The 19445-nt window shown below is 54.6% G+C and overlaps 1 protein-coding gene across 1 annotated transcript in view; it reads right to left on the minus strand.

The window, feature by feature from the left end:
* The window catches only part of LOC132493262 (BCL-6 corepressor-like), a 43104-nt gene that overhangs the window by 9394 nt on the left and 14265 nt on the right, over window positions 1-19445 (minus strand). Inside the window, 10 exon segments of the mRNA XM_060103611.1 lie at window positions 194-375; window positions 1209-1472; window positions 1475-1552; window positions 1897-2142; window positions 7533-7719; window positions 9147-9169; window positions 9172-11923; window positions 11925-11981; window positions 12928-13006; window positions 14326-14458. Of these exon segments, the coding sequence (XP_059959594.1) occupies window positions 194-375; window positions 1209-1472; window positions 1475-1552; window positions 1897-2142; window positions 7533-7719; window positions 9147-9169; window positions 9172-11923; window positions 11925-11981; window positions 12928-13006; window positions 14326-14453 (3996 nt within the window). The 5' untranslated portion in view covers window positions 14454-14458.

The following is a 19445-nucleotide window of genomic DNA, read 5'->3' on the forward strand; positions in this document are numbered from 1 at the left end:
GAAGGGCCTACATTTTTACTAGCTGGAAACTTCACCGCCACCCAGGAGACAGGTCCCCTAGGAAGGGGCAGGGACGTTTTGGGGGGAGGGGTTCAGGAAAAGGAAAGCTTTCTCCCCAGAAGCAGAGAAGTAGGCAGGCGGGATGTGCCTGCACAGGCCCGGGGGGCGGGGGAGAGCCAGGGGCAAGAGGTACCTTGCCATCCGCATTGTCCACGTAGGAGTCCCCTGGCAGTGGCAAGCCCCGCCTGGGCTCCTGAGGGATCAAATGCTTGGTTTTGCACGGTCGCTTCCCGGATGGTTTCTCGCTGTTGTCGGTGTATTTCTGCGGCAGGGGCGAAGGCTGCCGAAACATTTCTTCGTCCATGCACAGCACATCTGTCAGTGGGAGAAGCAGCGGGCGTTACACAGTTGTAGCCGGTGAGGAAAGAAAAGCCCACTGTTAGCACTGATCGTTGGAGCAGCTTCAGTTTTTAAAGATATACCAATTATGTTTTCAAAGCACTAATATTTTAATTATCCCACATTCAACCGGCAAATAGGCTAACCCACGAAACGCCAAATGGCAAGTCGCTTCAAAGGGCCGCAAGAGGGCCTCCCTGGTGGCGCAGTGGTTGAGAGTCCGCCTGCCGATGCAGGGGATACGGGTTCGTGCCCCGGTCTGGGAGGATCCCATATGCCGCGGAGCGGCTGGGCCCGTGAGCCATGGCCACTGGGCCTGCGCATCCGGAGCCTGTGCTCCGCAACGGGAGAGGCCACAACAGTGAGAGGCCCACATAACGCAAAAAGGAAAAAAAAAAAAAAAAAAAAAAAAAAAAAAAAAAAAAAGGGCCGCAAGAGAGGGCAGAAGCCAGCCCTTCGTGCGCTCCCGTCCCCACCCGTGGGGGGCCTGGGTGTTCGGGACAGGGCGCCTGGGGACAGACAGTCTGAGGCTGGAATGAGGGCACTGACAAGCGCCCGGGGTCACCCAAGACTTCCCTTACTGCCCACCTGCGGGCTGGGTGATGAGGAACAGCCCAGGAAGTCGAGCTCCCGCCTCACTGTCCATTCCATAAGGAAGTGTGCAGGCTGAAAGGACCTCAGGAAGAAAACTCCCCGCTCGCCACACGCTACTCTTGTCAACTTGGATGGCGCTCAGGTCCCCTCCAGGGCCGTTTCCCACAGAGGGCGGGTGATCCACCCTCCAGGAGCGCCCCCCGCCCCGTGCGTACCTTGTTCATTGTCACTGCATTTAAGGGACTCCTCCAACCAGCTGCTGTTGCTTTTGGCTTCTGCCCTTTTCCTGCCAGGTTTTCCTTCGGAGATGCTATTGCCCTGGGGGGTGACCGCAGGCTGAACCGCCTGGGTCACTTCCTTCCTGCCCTGCCGGCCAGGTTTGCTCTCTGCTACCGACACCTGCTGCTCCCGCCGTTCTCTAAGGTGCAGAAAGCAGCGCTGCTTTCTGGGATGGAGCCCTGTTAATTCAATGCACACCTCAGGTTGGTCAGCTCACTATAATGTGGCTCTTCTAAGCGGTTAGAGGAACTGTTTGTCATTTCCCTCTCAGGCCAGTCAGCTAATGGAGAAATAACTACAAATTAATGAAGAAGCCCCACGGGGCGGGGGTGGGGGACAAACTGTCTTACACATCACTAACGGGTGGGGGAGGGGAGGGGTGTGGTCACTGTGTTGGCTGGAACTTGTCACCAAGTCTCTGGAGGGGGCCTATTTGCCTTTGGCCACCTTAGGGCTCCAGCCCCGCCACCTGGCTTTGGGGGGGTGGGGGGTGGGATGGGGGTGGGGGATGGGGAGCTGTGAGTGGCTCCCCCCAGGGCTCCAGGGTGGGACTGCAACTTTCAACTGCTCCGCTCCAGGACTTCCGTAGGGTGCCCTGCGGGCCCGAAGCCAAACCGAGCTCACCTTTGGAGACCCGTCTCCGCTTGGCTTTCAGCAGAGAGTCCTCCGGGAGCACAGTGGTCTCAGTGTGGTTCCTATCGCCAGACACCTTGCGCTTTCTGTTCAGCCGGAGGGTGGGGCTGCGTGACGCGTCCAGGGCCGCCTGGTCGGCGGGGGACTCTCTCGGGGGCTCCGTGTCCATGTCCTCAGGAAGATCACTGTCTTCTGGGGTTTCGAAGGGGTCAGGTTTGCTTCCATCATAACACTCCCCTAGGGGAGGGGAGACAACCCGGAAAGGAGGGAACAAAGGTCACCAGGAGCAGGCAGGACTCCCATGCCCAAGGCAATCTGCTACCAACAGACCACCCCCCTTTGGAGACCAGGGGCCTCACACGCCGGAAGCACAAAACCCTCAGAAAGACGTCCCAAAGGAAGGACAGCTGAACACAACCAGCAAAGAAAGCAGAAAATGAGGCGTGTAGCCCACTCACAATCCATCCTTCAAGGGTCAAGGTGAGGCATCTACACCATCCGTCTATAGGCATGTGAGATCACTCCCTAACTGCTTAACTCTCCAAGGTGGCTTACTGTTAAAGGGGGGGTGAGTGACCTCACAGTAAGATCCAACCAATCAGGGCAGAGCTACAAATGACTATGGAAACAGCTGCTAGTCAACAAAAAAGGCTGATGTCATCAAGAGACCAAATAGCCCCCAACTGCCATCTACACAGACATAGCACCCATGTTCACTTGGGTCAGCAGGGGCGAGGGTGAAGAAAAAGGGTAGGGAAAGAATGGTGGGAGGCTGGGAAGCTGGGGAGACCAAGGCAAGAGGAGCCTGGCAAAGGGAAAGGAAAGGCTTCCTGGTGCACACACAAGGGTCAAGGGCAATTTCAAAGAACTCAACCAGATTGCTACAAGTCCGTCTGTCCTCTTGCCACACCCGTGGGGGGAAAAGCATTTCACTGCCATCGAGGGGCTGCTCCTATTTCCTGTCTAGGAAGAAGGCCCTCAGTGACACCAGTCACCCACCTGGCACGTCTCCACGCCTTCCTTCCCAGGCAACAAGCATCTAAGGACATTTCAAAGACAATACTCCAACCCCTTTCATGGGGGTGGGGTGGGGGTGTGTGGCGGGCAGGGCTGAACTGCTCACACCCCAGCTCCGCCTGTGTTGCTCCTGCTCCCTCTGCTCAATCTAGCATCCACTTGGGGCTTTTCCTCCAATCACCCCAGCCTAACATCACTCCTCACTTTTGCTCTAGCCAAAGAAACAGTTCAACTGCTTTGCTAGTCACATTGTTTCCAACACACAAATAATTGCATAATGATCACTGTGCTGTTAAAGAGTTCCCCGAAGATGACCCTGTGTCCATCACCGGCCGGGGGTGGGGGTGGGTGTATGAGTTTGGTATTTCGTTAACACCTGAGCTAAGCTCCCACAGCCCGTTTTTCTAGATGAAATCATGGACACACCCCTCACATGCTGCTCGCATTCCTCCTCCTCTCCCTAGACCACTTCAAGTATCACTCCCACTTCTGCCCAGCCGGCTGGTCCCCTGATCAGCCTCTCTTGGGGGCATTCCCAGCATTTAATGGCAGTCAGTTGTGGGGATGAACCTCACCCTGGCCTGGGCTAGCCTGACCTGTGTTCTCAATGCTGGAACACACTTAGCTCTTCTCCAAGGGTATCCCAAGGTGGGAGAGATCCTCATCTACTCTTGCCGGAATGGTGGAATCACCCCAACCGCGAGGGTCTCCTATCATGGCAGCAGGAGAAACCCCAAACTCCTGGCCTGTGCAGCCCAGGCTACCGCAGGCCCGGTGAAGACGGCGTGCTGCAACTCTCACTCCGGCTGCTCTGTGACCCTCTTAAACACTCGGGCAGGAATGGCGCCGCTTTACAACTCGGCCCCCTTCACTTGTCAAGTGGGAAGGTTACTGCTAGCCTCCCTCCAGGGGTGGGCTTCATAATCACGGGCCGGGCTCAGCACAGAGAAAGGCTGGAAAAATCCCTTTAACCAAAAGATGCCAAGACTTTCAGACCAGCCTGAATCTCAGGCCTGAAATGTAGGAAATTTTAAGAGGTGAGCCCTGCTGGTTACACCATTGGACTTCTCTGGTCCAATCTGGTCCAATCAGCCTTCCCTAAAAGCTCCGTGGGAGGGCATCCATGGAGGAATGGAAGGGTTACCTTAAGAACCCCCATGTCCAATTTGAAAGTTTCTTTTTCCAAACTAGGTCCATCCACCCTTCCCCCAACCCCGGAGCCTTTTAGGGCAAAGATCTCAATTCCCCTCAGCTAAGGCCCCCCAAGACCTTACACTAGTGTGACCTTACCCAGGCCAGTAATAACCCTGAAGGACACCCACACCGACTGCCCAAGATACCCATGGCCACCAGCTATGGGGTAGAGGTTCCGTGTCACTTGGAGCTTCTCAAAGACTGTTCTAACCACGACCCACAGGAGGATGACCCTTGAGGGCAAAGGAGATGGGGAGATAAATAGATACACGGGGATCCTAACCATCAGGCTTTGCCATCATTGCTACTTTTGGCCCTTCTAAAAGTGGGAAGCCATGTGCCCTTGGTCACCCAGTCTAAGCAAGATGTGAACGTGGTCCCTGCAGCATGGTCCTATGACTCACAACACATATATCCCAAATTCATTATGGTTGTACCATAGCATCACCTCACAGAAGCATCACCACAGCAACATTTACAAGTCACTGTGGCAGCAAAGCACCCTCACCACTGTTGAGCCATGCCCAGTGAGGCCTAAACAAGGTGAGAGGGTTCTGACTTGCTGGAAGGCTCCCCAGGATTAAAATCCCCTTTTCTGTAGCTTCACTATAATAGCACCTCCAGTCAGGGCTAACCTTGTTCAAAGTTACACCCGCTACACAAGGAGTGCAGGGGATCTCTGTTCCAAAGTAGTTTACAAACGTGCAAGTGCTCAGCTGGAAGAGAAGTTCCCTGAGCAAAGAAGTTTCATGAAGCCCCTCGACTGAGGCTTCCTCCAGCTCCTGGCCAGGCACTGCCACTGAGCAGGTCCTAGGCCTGTCCCAGCCAAGTGGTTGGCAAGGGAGATGGTTACTCCAAGTTTGAGAAGGAAGGGACCAATGCCTCCTTGCCCCGCCCCATCTTCAAATGCCACTGAGGGTTCCTAGTGATGAACTTCCAAGTCTGAGGAACCTCCCAACTCATTTGGTGAACTTCCAAAATAAAAATTTCACTCAGCCACCCATGTGATCATAAAGAATAAATGAGTATCTCGGCCACTGTGTTTTCAAGTTAATTCCTTTTTTTAAACAAGCCCCTAGCAACAAGATGCACCCACACCAGGACAACCAGGGCCACGCAAACAGCACCCACCACCTTGGAAGCTCCTGGTCCCTCCATGGGTAGGGGCTGCCTCAGAAGGGGGAAGGCATCTTGAAGGCATCCTGGACCCTCTCTGGGACCCCTGCCCGCCCCAAATCCCCGCCCCAGCTCCCATGTGCTCACAGCTCGGCTCTTGGCCACACCGACACCCATGAGAAGGACCTGAGCCCGTATCAGCTCAAGACGTGATGGCCCAAGAACAAGAAGGCCCGTTCATATCCAGCTGAATGGAATGAACACCTGCTGGGCCTTGGATGTGGAGGCCGTGGTAAGAACAGTGGCCCCTTCAGGTGACCTTTCCTGACCAGCTATTTACAAACCCCACGTCTCTACAAGACAGAGGGTGGGTGGGGAACCCACCTCCATTGCCCCAACCTTTCAAACGGAGCCCCTCACCTTCCCCAACCCTTCTCTTGCCCTCCCATGGTGACGATTCATGGCTCACTGGGCCATGTCCCGGGTTCTCCAGGAAGAGACTTGTCGGTCGGTCTGAGATTGGAGGCAGGCGGTGGGGGAAGGGGGTTTTCGGAATCATCTGGGGCTCAGGCCCTGCTCCCCATCAGCCACACCGAGTTCTCGTCTCCACGCTCAGCAGGAAAGACTGGGAAGGACGCACACAAACGTCTCTGGGAAGAAGGGCGGGTGAGGCCACTGAGAAGTGAAGGGCAGCGGCCACCCTGGGTTTGGCCACGTTGCTGGAGAAAAGGGCGAGAAGACTCGAGGCCGGTTAACTGCCCGCTCCCTTACTCCAGCCTCCCTCACCGTCCACCCACAACAGGCAGATCCCCTCCTCAGAAAAGTGCATCCCCGTGAACTTGGCCTTGCCCACTTTTATCACATCTCTCTGAGAAACTTCCCCAGGAGCTGAGTTATGAGGCCACTCAGAGGAGGGTAAGGGCTGCGTGTCAGCTGTGAGCACAGGCAAGGAGGGAGGCCTTCTTGCTGCTTCACTCCAGGGTGGCCTGGACCCTCCGTTTTTCATCAGTCCCGAGGGGGAGGAGCTCGGAATCGTCTACTCCAGGCACATCAAGAGCCCCATCCCTCGGGTCAGGCCGCCACTGACTAGCCCCAGAAATCCCCTTCTACGGGAGCCACGTAGGACAAACCGGTCCCGGTGTGGCTTACCCAGAACCCTGGCCACAGGCCTTTGTCTGACCCCAAAGATGAGCTGGGGGAGGGCAGTGCTCCAAGCAGCAGAGAGAAGCACACGCTGCTCCTGACCACAATTTTCCCGAACTGCATCAGGCACCCACGACCTAAGCGTGCGGGCGAACGCCGACCCTACGACTGGGTCCAAGGGCCTGGGCCTCCCAAACGTGCCCACCACCCCCGACTGTCCCGTCTCAGGAGGATTTCACGCCCACCCTGTCCTCGACGTTCACCTAGGGGCCCTCACTCACCATCACCCGTGAGGTTTCTGGGGTCCGGAGCAGGCTGCAGGCCACAGGCCACAAGCACGCACACTGAAGAAAGCGGGAGAAAGACCTCCACTTGCTGCCAACACTTCTCATTAGTCCAGGAAGTCTCGAGGGCAAAGCCCGAAGTCAACCCCAGTGGGGGAGCAGCTGATGGGACCGCAGAGTGTGACTCGAGGCAAACACTAGCCTTCTCTCCAGTTTGGCCTCCAAAACCGAATACAGCCCGTCTGGTGGGAAGAACGGCCTCGTTGATCCCACGCCCTCGGAGCGTGCTGTCAACTCCTAGTGACTGCAAACAAGCCTCTGCCACAGAAAACAATTCTGCTCCTCTTTCTGGTGCCTTCATCAGCCCTCATCTCACTTGAACGGAACCTCTGCCTTCGGAGGGAGAATCCGAGGACTCTCCACTCCCTCCCATAGGAGACCGTCACTCTGGAGGGTCTGGCTCTGGCTGCAAGTGTCATTCCACTGCTACCAAAAACGCGTATCCGTACCTGCTACAAAACAGAACACATACCTGCTACGCTGGAGGTCTTGCACTGCCATTGCTCTGCTCTACTGTATCAGACTATTACCAACTACAGGACTAGCATTTCTTCGGAAAAAGGAGATGCGTGCCAGGAAACAACATTTCATAGGTGCTTCAATCCTGGATGCCGCAACGCTCAAAAGGACAACCAGCCTTGCAATCCACAGCTGGGAAGGGTGGCCAGAGCAGCCCGTTCTCCGAACAGCCAGCACCCAGACGCTGGGCCGTCGGAAGCGTATTGTTTCCTCTCACCTCCCTCGGCACTGGGAGCGGAACGGCCCCGTTCCCACCAACGTGGTACCACACGCAAGCCGCCTGGGTTCACTTACATCTCTCACTGTCATTCTGGTCGGCAATGGCCTCCTCCGGGGCGACCGACTTTGGCTTTTTGTCCTGACTTCCTTTCAGCCTTTCCCAGTCAGCGGGGCTGAATTTGCGCACCTCAGAGTCTTTGGTCGTGGGGTGGCCACCTTCTCGCTCTTTCATCTCCAACTCTGAGAAGCGCATCACTGCACGCTAGAAAGAGATCAGAGATGGAAAAATGACACACCTTACCACCAAAGCTATTTCACTGCCCTTACCTTAAAGGAAAGTATCTTCAAAGAAAAGTTTGCCCAAAACCAACCACAATTTATGATACAACTAAGATATTTTAAAATTGAACGATAGAAATGTAAGAGTGTCTATGTGTAACTAGTCACACACTCTTTATTCCTAAAGCCACATGTATGTAGAGATATATGTGGTGTGTATGTATAGCCATACATACACTGTGGCATACAGACAGACATTCTCTTTCGAAGGTAAATAAAACAAAACAAAAACACAACGCAAAGAAAGCGAAACAAAAACACAACAGAAAAGAAAACAAATGCACAATGTATAAAGACGACCATGGCCCACAAACTTCCCTTTGTATATTTGGAAATGAAATTTAACTCAAAAGGTTTATGTAAGATTCTAGTAATAAAAATTTGAAAAACTGACCTTACAGTCAGCAGCGGGTAGACATAAAATACTGTCCTCTTGTAATCCTTCCATCTATGTAATTAAAATGGGCACTCAATGGATCATTTAGATAACTTCATCCATTTTTTTAAGCATAAACCAATTTCTTCTTAACATTGCAAAACAATTTGGCTTTATTTGTCTTTTAATTAAAAGTAAAATATCTTAAGGAAATTCCTATACAACATCTATCATTCACTAGCAAGTTAAATACATACTCTATCCCTTTAAGCAAGGTTTGCTTTTTATTATTTTTGTTTGTTTGTTTGTTTGGTGGAAAAAAAATTGCACGAATCTCAGAGACATGCGGCCGCTACACACCTCCACCAAGTATCACATAAGGCATTCTAAGCAGCGCTTTTAGGTATATTTGTTAACGTACAGTAACGGCAGAGAAAGCAAAGCGATTGATAGGTAAATGTCATGCAGTCTTTTAGACATCCTTCGCAATAATTAAAACTTCCGTTATCAGCATTTGAGTGGAGTTCGCTTAAAATCTATAGAATAACTTCAAGTATCCACTTACGTCCCCTTACTGGACACATTTCAAACATTTAAATTATCCTAAGCTTCATTAACCAGATCAGTCCGGTGTCCTGCCCTCTCATACCCCCGGCCCCCTCCCCTTCACACATTAAAAAAACCTGACAGGGCCTCCCTGGTGGCGCAAGTGGTTAAGAGTCCGCCTGCCGATGCAGGGGATACGGGTTCGTGCCCCGGTCTGGGAGGATCCCATATGCCGCGGAGCGGCTGGGCCCGTGAGCCATGGCCGCTGGGCCTGCGCATCCGGAGCCTGTGCTCCGCAACGGGAGAGGCCACAACAGTGAGAGGCCCACATACCGCAAAAAGAAAAAAAAAAAAAAAAAAAAAAAAAAAAAAAAAAAAAAAAACCTGACAACTGGTCAGGCTCCTGAAATTCGGGTTGGGGGGCTCACCTGCAATGCCCGCTGCTCCCGGCCGAGGAGTCTGCGTACAGTCCGGTAGCGACACGCTTGAACCGGTCACCCACGTAACCAGCGGAGTTTGCGATTCTCTTTGCCAGCTTAGATGGCTTCGGGTTCAGAACTTTGCCATCGGTTGATCCTGCCTCATCAGCTCCGTCTTTGGTGTAGGTGGGGGTGACGTCCACACTCGGTGGGGCACTGCCCATGCAAAATGGTTTGGGATCCTCTTGGGTTTTCCCGAAAGTGACCGCAGAGCTGTCGCTCCCCAGGGTCGGCTCCAGGAATGGAGTCGAGACCGGCATCGCCAGGTTCTCCTTGTTGGTTACCGCTGGAACATTCTCCTTGCTTAAGCCGGAGACTGGCTGGCCCGGAGCCTCTTTGAAAGTATAGGCTTCGTGGAAGTCACTGATGCGCCCCAACTCCTCTCTCAGGGCAATGAAATCCCGGTGTGGCTGTAGAGCCGGGTCAGGCGGGGGTTTGGTGGGCTTGGCACTCTGGCCGACACTCTCAGCTGTGAAGCCGGGTTTGGACATGTTAGCGTCGGTTTTCGCATCTGGCTCTTCCCGGAGGAGGTCTACATAGACAAGCTTGTCACTCTTGACGACGGTCTTCCCTTGATTTCAGCTGGGGCTGGGCTTTAGGTTCTTGTCCGCGGGGACTTCTGGATGTAACTTGGTGCTGCCGGCTTCCAGCATCTCAGAAAACCGGTTCCAGAGGCCTGGGTCCTCGTAGCGGGTCCTCTCGTGGGACCGGTACCTCCTCTCCGGTTTCTCCTCTTTAGTGATCTCGATGGGCGTGTGAGGTATCAACATGGGATGCACCATGCCCAACCCCAGCGCGTCCTGGTAGGTCACAAACTCCGGCCCGCCCGTGGGTAGCCCGTAGGGCAGTCCCGGCTTTGGGGCGAGGTGCCCAGGAAAGAGACTGCCATTGGGCAACACCGGATGAGGGTAGACAGGGCCTTTGCCGTGTAAGGAGAGGGGACTTATGGCAATGCCCTCGGGCGCTGGGTAAGGCAGGTAACTCCTGGGGTAGGGGATTGGTGGGGACCTGAACGCCTCGTTTGGTGAGAGAAATACTGAGCTCGGCAGGAGGCCATTCTCATTCGCTTTGAAGCTCGGCTCTGGGTTGCTGGCTTTGGCGCCCTTGCTGCCGGTGCCGCCGCTGTGCTTGGCAGGTGTGGCCGGGGGCTGGCCCACGTGCTGGATGACGGATGGCGTGGTATCCACGGAGCTCCTGCTGGTCTCGCTGCCCTCGGCGGTGGCATTTGGGGCCGGCGACGCAGAGGCTGGGCGGCCGGCGCTCGACACCGACCCCGAAACGTTAGTGACCACGGCGTCGGCGGCGCCCATGAGGGGACACGAAGAACTGCGCTGCTGCGGGATGGCCCAGTCCAAGGCCTTGTTTTTCAGCGGCAGGCCTTTGCCATTGTTCTCTTCGTTAGGACTTGGCCCGGGCACCACCCAGGACGAGGGAGCCGTGCTAATGATCTCAGATCTATAGATAGCACAGCCATTTCCTGGAGGAGACAGAGTTTCTTTCGGAATCTCACTTCCGGAGAGCACTAGGCCGCTTCCAGCTCTGCTGTGAACCAGGACGGTGGGAGCCACCTTTTTCATGTGGTCAGCTTTGGAAGCATCTACATCCACCACTTTAGAGGACAAGTCTAGTGGCTTATCGGTGACGCCTTTGGTAACAGTCTGCTTCTCCAAGACAGGAGGTGAGCTGCCATCTTTTCTGTCTTCACCTGCTGTTTTCCGGGTGTGCCCGGGAGCTGGCTGGGTGCTTTCGGCTCCTTCTGGAGCCTTTGGATACTTGCTGCTGCAGAGCCTGGCCGCGGGGAACTCGCTGCTGACCGTCATGTATGGCTTCGACAGGGTGACCGAGGGCGCGGTGGAGATCCTGGCACAGTGCTTATGGAACGCGGAGTAGGTGTCCGCAGCGGGCTGGGAGGGAAGGTGGACGCGGGGTGAAGGCCGAGGCGAGGGGGGCAACAGGAGAGCCGTGTCCCCCGGCAGGCCGCTGGTGACCGCCTTGGCAGAGGGCACCCTAGGCTGCTTACTGTTCTGGATGTGGGGATACGAGTGGGAATCGACCGGGTTCCCAGGACTGACGCCCATCTTCCAGGGCAGGCTTTTGTCTGCGCAGTGGACCAGAGGCGAGATGGCGGGTGAGGCCGAAGGCGTCGAGAGTCTCATGGGCGAGGCCAGGGATGATGGGATGTGGGGACTGATGTGGTGAGGTGGCGGCAGGTAGAGAAATCGCTCCCCATTGGTACAGACCGGAGAATACAGCGGCTGGGCCACGCCGTAGGACTGCTGAGGTAGCAAGGCCTTGTACCTGTTCAGGGAATACTTCTTTGGCGAGTCGAGGAAAGGGTAGATGGCTGGCGTGGCCCCCTCCATGTAGGGATTGACCCAGGGCAGCCGCAGGTAACTAGCACCATTGATGTTGAGCGGGCTCTGTTTGTCGCTGGCAGGTCTGTCCAAGCCCAGTGTTTCTGCCGTGGGGACAGCACTTTTTTGTATTCCGGGTGGCGTTTTGTATATAGCACTGAAGCCATTTGGGGGTTTTCCGGAGACAGCGGAGGCCTCCACCGTCTCGGGTGTATTCGGTTTGAACTGCATCTCTGGGTTTCTTTCGGAAGAAAACCCCAGACCACCTATGGTTGTGGCAGCCTCCCGCCCTTTCTCTGAGCCCAGTCCACACGAGCTAGAATAGACGATGTTTCCGGGGACACGCAGCCCTTCCCGGATCAGGCCGGTGCGTGCGGTCCATGCTCAGCGCTGCCAGGCCATCGATCCGATGGGCCGTGGTCGCGTCCACCTTCGCAGAAGAAGAATATGGGTGTTACCGCGGACATGCCTTCAAAGCAGCCCATCCCAAAGAGAAACCGCGGACTAGCTCAATAGGACATCAGCCTCAACATCTGAGCCGAAACGGCTAAAAACTGAAGGATTCACAAGGTCTTTGGCCCCCTCCCCGCTTATCCAGAACCCTCCTCTGCCTGCCGCCTCACCTTTGTCCAACTAGTGTCCTCAAAGCACGGAAAACGTTGGTCCCTTTAGACTTGAGGCCCCTGCATTAATGCAGTCATCTATTAACTCTGGAAGATCCCCCTTCTCAGCAGAAATTCTTTGCTGCAACTGAGGTGATACCAACTCCACTGCTCTCAGAACCACCCTCGTGGGGTACAGAACTCGGACTCACCCTCCCCAGGCCCCAGTCAGGTTAGGGCGGGGCGATGTGCACTGCGTTTTTCCCGGATGGAGCGGGGAGGCATTCTTTAACATAACAAAACCCAACCTTCAGGGGGACAGTAAGGAACGAAGGACTTGAGCTGTCTCATTTCTAAATCAATGAAGAGGCCGCGGGTCAAACTGTAGTTGTGTCTTTTGACTTCCTCTCCCTGGTATCTGAAGACAGCTCTGTTTCATATTTTACTGGGAAGGTAAACCCTAAGGGTCTACTTGGAGGCTACACATTTATCCAGCTGGGAGCACTGATGTGGCACGTAGCTTATCGAAGAAAAGGCGGCACGTATCCCACCAGTCACCAGGGGACGAGGACGTAAATGGCGAGCACAGCCAAGAAAGCGAGCCAGGAAGAAATTGGGTGAGGCTTCGTCCTGCGGCCTAGGCTTTCTACTCAGCCCTGCCCTGAAACACCCCGCCCCGCCCCCAAAAGGCCCTTTAATGGTATGCAAATGAATGCACGATTGATTACAGATCACTGATACTCAGCACATCAACAGAAGCCATTAATCTCTTACCACGTTGTGATTCCAGGGGTTTTCTTCCCTTAGTTCCAGTACGGCCTTTGAAGTGTCACCTTCGTTTACAGGAATTTTCCTATTTAGAAGGACACACCAACTTCATGAAAGCATTCCTCACTTAATCCATCTTTCATAGATTGCCCCAGAAGAGACCAGTTTCTAATAACTCCGTTTTTCCAACAGCCCTTAAAAGAAAAAAAATCCTCCCCAATGGCCCATATTGAAAGTTGTCCCCGAATGGTGATTCAACGGGACTGGGAAAAACAAAGGAAAGGCAGGGCAACAGGGATGTGAAATCACAGATGCTACGTCCTCGAGGTGGGTAAGGCAGAAATTCTGCACAACCACGTCACCCTCACAATTTTTCCTCCAGAGAGGCCGGGCAGGACAGTCCGGGCTCTGCTGTCCTAGCAGACCCTTATAAGCTCTACCTGAGGACAGGAATGAAGTAATACAATGTCCAAAGCCAAAGTGGGGACCTCAAGGCTGGAGTCTGCGAGCTGGCTACATCAATCACTTCTGTGTTACTCGTGAGGACAGGCTTTCAAAACTTTTCCCCAAACAAAGTTAGGTACCATGTCCTATGAAACTGGTTTCCATGGTGATAATGAAGCCATATTTGACTGCCTCTATCAAAATGATGGGGGATAACACACTAATATCATACAAATGTCAGCTGCTCCAGGGGAAGCCGCACATCTGTGCCAGGCTGCTTGCGGCTGCCCCTGGAACTTGTTATCAGAGAGCATCGATAAAGAAAGTGCTTGGTGCCAACTTCCAAATCCCCAGGATAAAATCACTGACAAGCGGCAGAGAGAAGTTTCATCATTACCCGGAAGAGCAGCTTCAATTATCTACTGCTTAGCTGCCTCTACCCCGCACTCCAAAATTACTGATGAGGAAGCATAACAGAGCTGCCGGGTGACTGAAACCAGGAGCCAGTGGCCTCGCTTAACAGGTGGCGGAGGACGCAGAGAAACCCTGGGCTTCAATGGTGTGAAGGGTGGCTATCGTCCCATTTATTACTGAGCAAACTATTTGTTTTAAAAGCACATCGAAGGCCGATCCACCTGGGCCCACAATCCTGACATTTAGAGTTAAAGCAGCATATAGACTGGGATTAATTCTCCTTCGTAAATATGAAATAATAAATTAAGGATGAAAGTGCACTGAAAGGCCGCTTTAGGTGCTAACCTCTTAAAGGGCGGCAATGCTTCGCTGAGCCAGGTTGCCTGTTAAAACTGTAAATCAAGGGCCACCAGCTAGGCAGGAGATCTCCCCCCTACCCCCTTAGGGCCCACTCTGGCTGTGAGGACATGAAGGGGGGGCTCTGCTCAGGAGCCCTGAGGAAGGACCCACGCTCTCCCCAGGCCTCAGCCGGACACGCGCATTTACCTGTCGTCGCTGATCCCACACATGCGGACCCTCTCACTGTTCATCCAGCTGTGAACATTCCCATACGGTGGGGGGGGCGGGTGCTGAAAGCATGTCGTCTTCTTGGATGGCAGCTTTTCTTCAAGCATCTAGTCTGTTTAAAACAAAAAGAAGCCCAGGAGGTGGAATAAAAAAGGAGCCAAAGAGGGAACAAGAGAAACCCTCCTTCTAGGCACTTCATACAGAATGCACTTGGGAAGGCAGACCCTGCTCCACGTTCTACAGATGGCCAGAAGCAAAGGAACACACCTGAGCCAGAGGTTCAAGGAGGGAGGTGGAACTTCCCTGGCAGGAGGCGCTGGGGATGCAGAGAGTTCAAGAGCCACAGGCCACACCATTCAAGGTACAGCACATGACACCCTTAACCTGCCCTTCTCCCTTCTCCCTTCCCCTTTCCCAGCCTTTTGGAGAACACACTTGGATCGAAAGTGGACGGTGCTAGATTCCAGGGAGCCCCACATTGACTCTTCTTGTGGCTGAAAGGATTGGGGACAGGGGTGGGGTGTGGGATAAAAGGCACAACAGTCCGGTGTGGCGGCCCAAACTACGACTCACTTCCACGGCTGCGGTGCGTGTGACTTACAGATGGAGGGGTAAAAAGAGTCAGTGGGCTGGCGAGCCACCCCACCCGAGCCCTAGATTAGATTAAGCCCCAAACCTGGGTGGTTTGGCCTGGGAGCTGCAGAGGGAGGCGGCTGAGTAATTCAATGACGCCTGCTCGCTGGGGACCAGCAATCAGGAGCGAGTGCAGAAATCGTAGCAGCCCAGGCTGCCGGGCTGGTGCTGGTGCTGGGGCTGGGGCTGCAAGATTCCGGCCCACGGGGAGCAAGCAGAAGCCACCCGTTTTCCATCTAGCGGGAGGAGGGGGGAGGCTGCTGAGGCACAGGGGAGAGCCCCGCCCCCTCCTTAACTTCCCGGCCCACCAGCCCCACCCACACCACATTCTAGTTTGCTGCATGAGTGAAGGGTCAGGACAAGCTGCATTTTATTCACAGGATTATCACGGTGCGTGATTTATCCTCATGCGGGATTTTAATTGCTCTTTGGAGGTTGAGCCGTTTCTTTTGACTGCGCTTCAGCTCCATATCCTGCTGTTAAATGCTGGGTTAATAAGTAGGGGAGCCTTTAATGCCTGGGACCGATGGCTCTAGGCAATTCCCCTGCTCACAGACTCCCTTGTCCGGGGCAGGGTGGCGGGGGAGGGCCCCCCCCCAGCCACGGGCTCTTTACACAGGACCCAAACCTGAGTGTGAAATCACTGGTGTGCAGCTCATGGGGGCAACTTTTCTTTCTCCTCCCTCACACACCCACCCACACAGCTCCCGAAAGCCCAAATGTTCCCCAAGTCGACACATTTCCTTTGTTAGCAGGAAAAAATACGCAAATGCTTGCTTTTACACTTCAGCACACGGAGCTGACTGCCAGGTCTGTTGGGTGGGAGCCACCAAGGACTGGGGACTCTTTTTCCGAGAGTGACTAGGGGTGGGGTCGGGGAGCACCTGGGAGACCTGAATCCCAAAGCCAGCCAGGCTATCCCTCTGCATTTCTTTGTCCTAACACAGGCTTTTGTCCACCAGCATCCCCCATCGGCCCCTATACAGAAGAGAACACCATCTGTTCATCAAGAGCCCCACGCCGCAGACACACGGCGCGTAGTTAGAGCTCAACAATGAAGCTGGAGGAGAGGCAGGGATCTCCCAGTTGTGTCCGGCCTGGTGGGATTCTAGAGAAGCTATTTCTTTAGGAAGCGTCCCTTTCTTTAGACAGACTGGGGCATTTCCAGTGGCTGGCCACAGTGCCCCGAAAAGGTGGACTCAGATGGACTTGGGCATCAAGGAAGGTTCTGTTGGGGGCTCACGGGCTGTTCTTCCATGTTTCGAACATACAAATCAAGTTGGGGGCAGGCCACCACTAGTGCAGGGCCGACCAGAAGGCACGTTCAACAAAGTGTCCCCTCCCTAACCCCTGCAGCCCCTTCTACAAAAGGAAGACCAAAAGGAAGATGTCCAGGGAAGCCTCATCTAAAAGGTGGAGGAACAACATTCCTCGGTGCAAGTGTCCTGGCCGTGGCTGCAGCGGGAGGACCACACCATGCCACCCCCTGGCTGGGTGTCATGATGAAATTTGGACATTATACCAGAAGCCAAAGGGTCACTCCATCAAACCCTTAAGAAAAGGATGAGGGACGAAGCGTGTGTGCCCTCGAAGCCCCAATCTTCTTCTGGTGCTCCAGTCTTCAAAACTTACACAAGCTGCCTCTTACATGTCTCCTTCAGTTGTCACCTTGGGACAAGGACCTCTGAGCACCTGACTGAGGAAACAGAAAGGCCCCTGCCACAATCATCCTACGGAACCCTCTCCCCTCCCCTCAAAAAGGGCCAGCAGCCCCCTTCCCTTGAAAGGGCTTTTCTTTAGAAAGGACGGCCTGGACTTAGCATGAGAGGGGAATGCACTTTAGAGACACCTGGGACCATGGGGTGCTTTCAAAGCCTCTCCCCGCCCTTCCAGGTCTTGACTGGTGGGGTTTTCAATATTAACGCCGCACAGATAAATAACACCCAGTGTCAGGATGAAGTGTTCTTACGTGCACAGGGTCAGATGGAGGGTTGAGGCCCCGAGCGTGGTCCGGTGTCACGGGAGTGGAGGCGGGGCGGGGCGGGGGGCTGGCCGTGAAAAAACAAGAGGAGGAGGGGCAAGGCTCAGTACTGGATCCTGCTGACTACACCCCCCCCCAACACACACACTTATAAACTTTAGCTGCCCCATGAACTTTTTGTGAACTGTTTAAAAGTGGAGGTCTGTTGAACAAACAGCGGCGCCACTGCCAGCCATAATTTCATTGCAACGAGCTAAAGACGTTTAACTCTTCAGGTTCCGGGCCAAAGATGGACCTGAGCGGAAAGGGCCAAGGAGCCGGGGGCCCTGCCTGGCGTGAGGCCCTTCTCCAGAGTGACAGCCCAAATCCTGGGCAGGAACACCCTCATCCTGGGCAAAGGCCATACTGCGTACACCCCACCATCACTGAAGAACGGGCCCACCCCCCATCTCTCTGGGATGCAGAACTAAACTAACTAAGGGGATCGTGGGCGCAAGGGACACAGAGATAGGGTCAGAGACACCGCCACGCTCACCCCATTCCTCTTCTAGAAGCGGCTATTGAAATAGTTGGGGGTCTTTCTTACTTTCTTCTTTTTTTTTTTAACCTCCAAGGAAAAGTTCTTCAAAAGTGACTTCCCTGACCCTTGGCTGTGGGTCATGCTGCAGGGTGCAAATGACGTGATTTAGATGACAGACAGAGCAGGCGCTTTGCTGCTGTATATAAGAGGCTCATCTGCCCTTATTTCTCAACGACCCCCCCCTTTTCTTCCACAGGTGGGTGATGCTTCTGGAAGTGCCAAGATGTGTGAAGCCAGTCATGAAAAGCACTTTACAAGCACCAACCTGTTTCCAGTGGGAGCTGCTAAGCTATACCCTGGCTCTGGGTTTTAACCCTTTTTTCCAGCAGTGGAGAGAAGGGGGCAAGGATGTGGGACAGGGATGAAGAGGGAAGGTGGCCAAGAGAAGGGGTCAGCCGGGGAGACGGAAGAGCGTCTGGTTTCTGAAGAACAGACCAGGAATTGTGGTGGCTGCCCGCTGAACACCCAGTTCTGGGAGAGACCCGGCTTGCAAAACGCAGACTTGCCGCGTGGTCTCCGGCTTTCGGTCTGGCCCTAGGGGCAAGCACAGGAGAGCTTGAGTCTCCCTCGACAGACTTGGGCAGTCATCTGGTCCGGGAGCCAAGAGTTATGATTAGCATCCGAGCTTGGCCTGGACGCTGGGGAGAAGAGCCTGATTGGCAGAAAGAGGTCAGAGGGACCAAGATTAGGAGCTGTCCCCCCAACCTCGGCATCCCTGAGCGAGGGCACTTTGGCCCTCTGTGAAAAGACACGAGGGGGCACACGGGTCCCCAGCTGCACCCACCACCGTTCTGCCGATTCCTGCCATGAAGACACCATTATGGAATGAGGAGAAGGAGAGAACGTTTGTTTTGTTTTTTTTTCTTTAAAGGCGACTTCCCTTGGCAGGCAACAAACAGGCTGCAAAGGAAGGAGCAGTGGCCGTGAGAGGCTGGCGTGAGCGCAGGGAGGAAGGCAGCACCAGGCCACTCCTGCCACCTCTCCTTTCTCTCCACCCCAGCTCCTCCTGGCACCGGGCCGCTTTCCACTGCCTCCGCCCTTGAGGCGCTGATGGATTGGTTCAAGTCTGCACAGCACGCTTGTCAAGTGACAGCGACGGAATGGGAAGCAGTGCCACCAAACCATCCCAACTCCACTCCAATACGAACGGTGCCCCTTCCTAGGGCCTCACTCTCTAGGCACCCCATGCCGCATCAGGCACTTATCCAGTTAGTGACCAAGAAGACCTGGATGGGTTTTGGGGAGCTTCCGGCTCAGAAGGCCGGCAGACGGCAGGGCTCCCAGCCAGCATGCCATGTGCCACGGTCCTCCGTAGGCTGGGGACCTCTTCGGGGAAGGGGTGTCTCTCGCTGCACCGGCATGGCTGGTTCTCTGTGGAGGACGCGCGCGCGCAGTCACCACAGCCTCCCAGCTCCCACTCTCATCCACGGCGTGTCTCTGGGCAGGTGGCCGGACCTCTTCAACTCTGGCCCCCTCATCTGTAAATATTTGGCACCGTGTTTTCCAGAGGATTAAACTGCACTATGGACTTGAGTTCTGCCTGGCAATAACTGGTGCAGGCCACATCTAACCCATTCAACAGCATCTGACTCCACTAAACAGTCTACGTAACAAACAAACCCCAGAATGGCTACATAGTTTCCTTGCGGCAGAGGGAAGGCTGAGGCAGGGACACAGAGGGAGCCAGGGAGGGGTGACCTTCTGCAGAGTGTGTGGCTTTCATGGAAGCCCAAAGCTCATGGCGCGGGAGCCCTTCCTGGGACTGCTCCAAGCGCAGACTGAGTCACACACAGACACTTCTCTACTGGTGTCAAGGAAGGGAGGGAAGAAGAAGTTCCTATTTTAGCACTGGGGGCCGCGAGGAGGTGGGAGATGAGAAAAAGCGGTCCAGGGTGTGCAGCGTTG

The sequence above is a fragment of the Mesoplodon densirostris genome, chromosome 7, assembly GCF_025265405.1.
Source record: "Mesoplodon densirostris isolate mMesDen1 chromosome 7, mMesDen1 primary haplotype, whole genome shotgun sequence".
Lineage (NCBI taxonomy): Eukaryota > Metazoa > Chordata > Mammalia > Artiodactyla > Ziphiidae > Mesoplodon > Mesoplodon densirostris.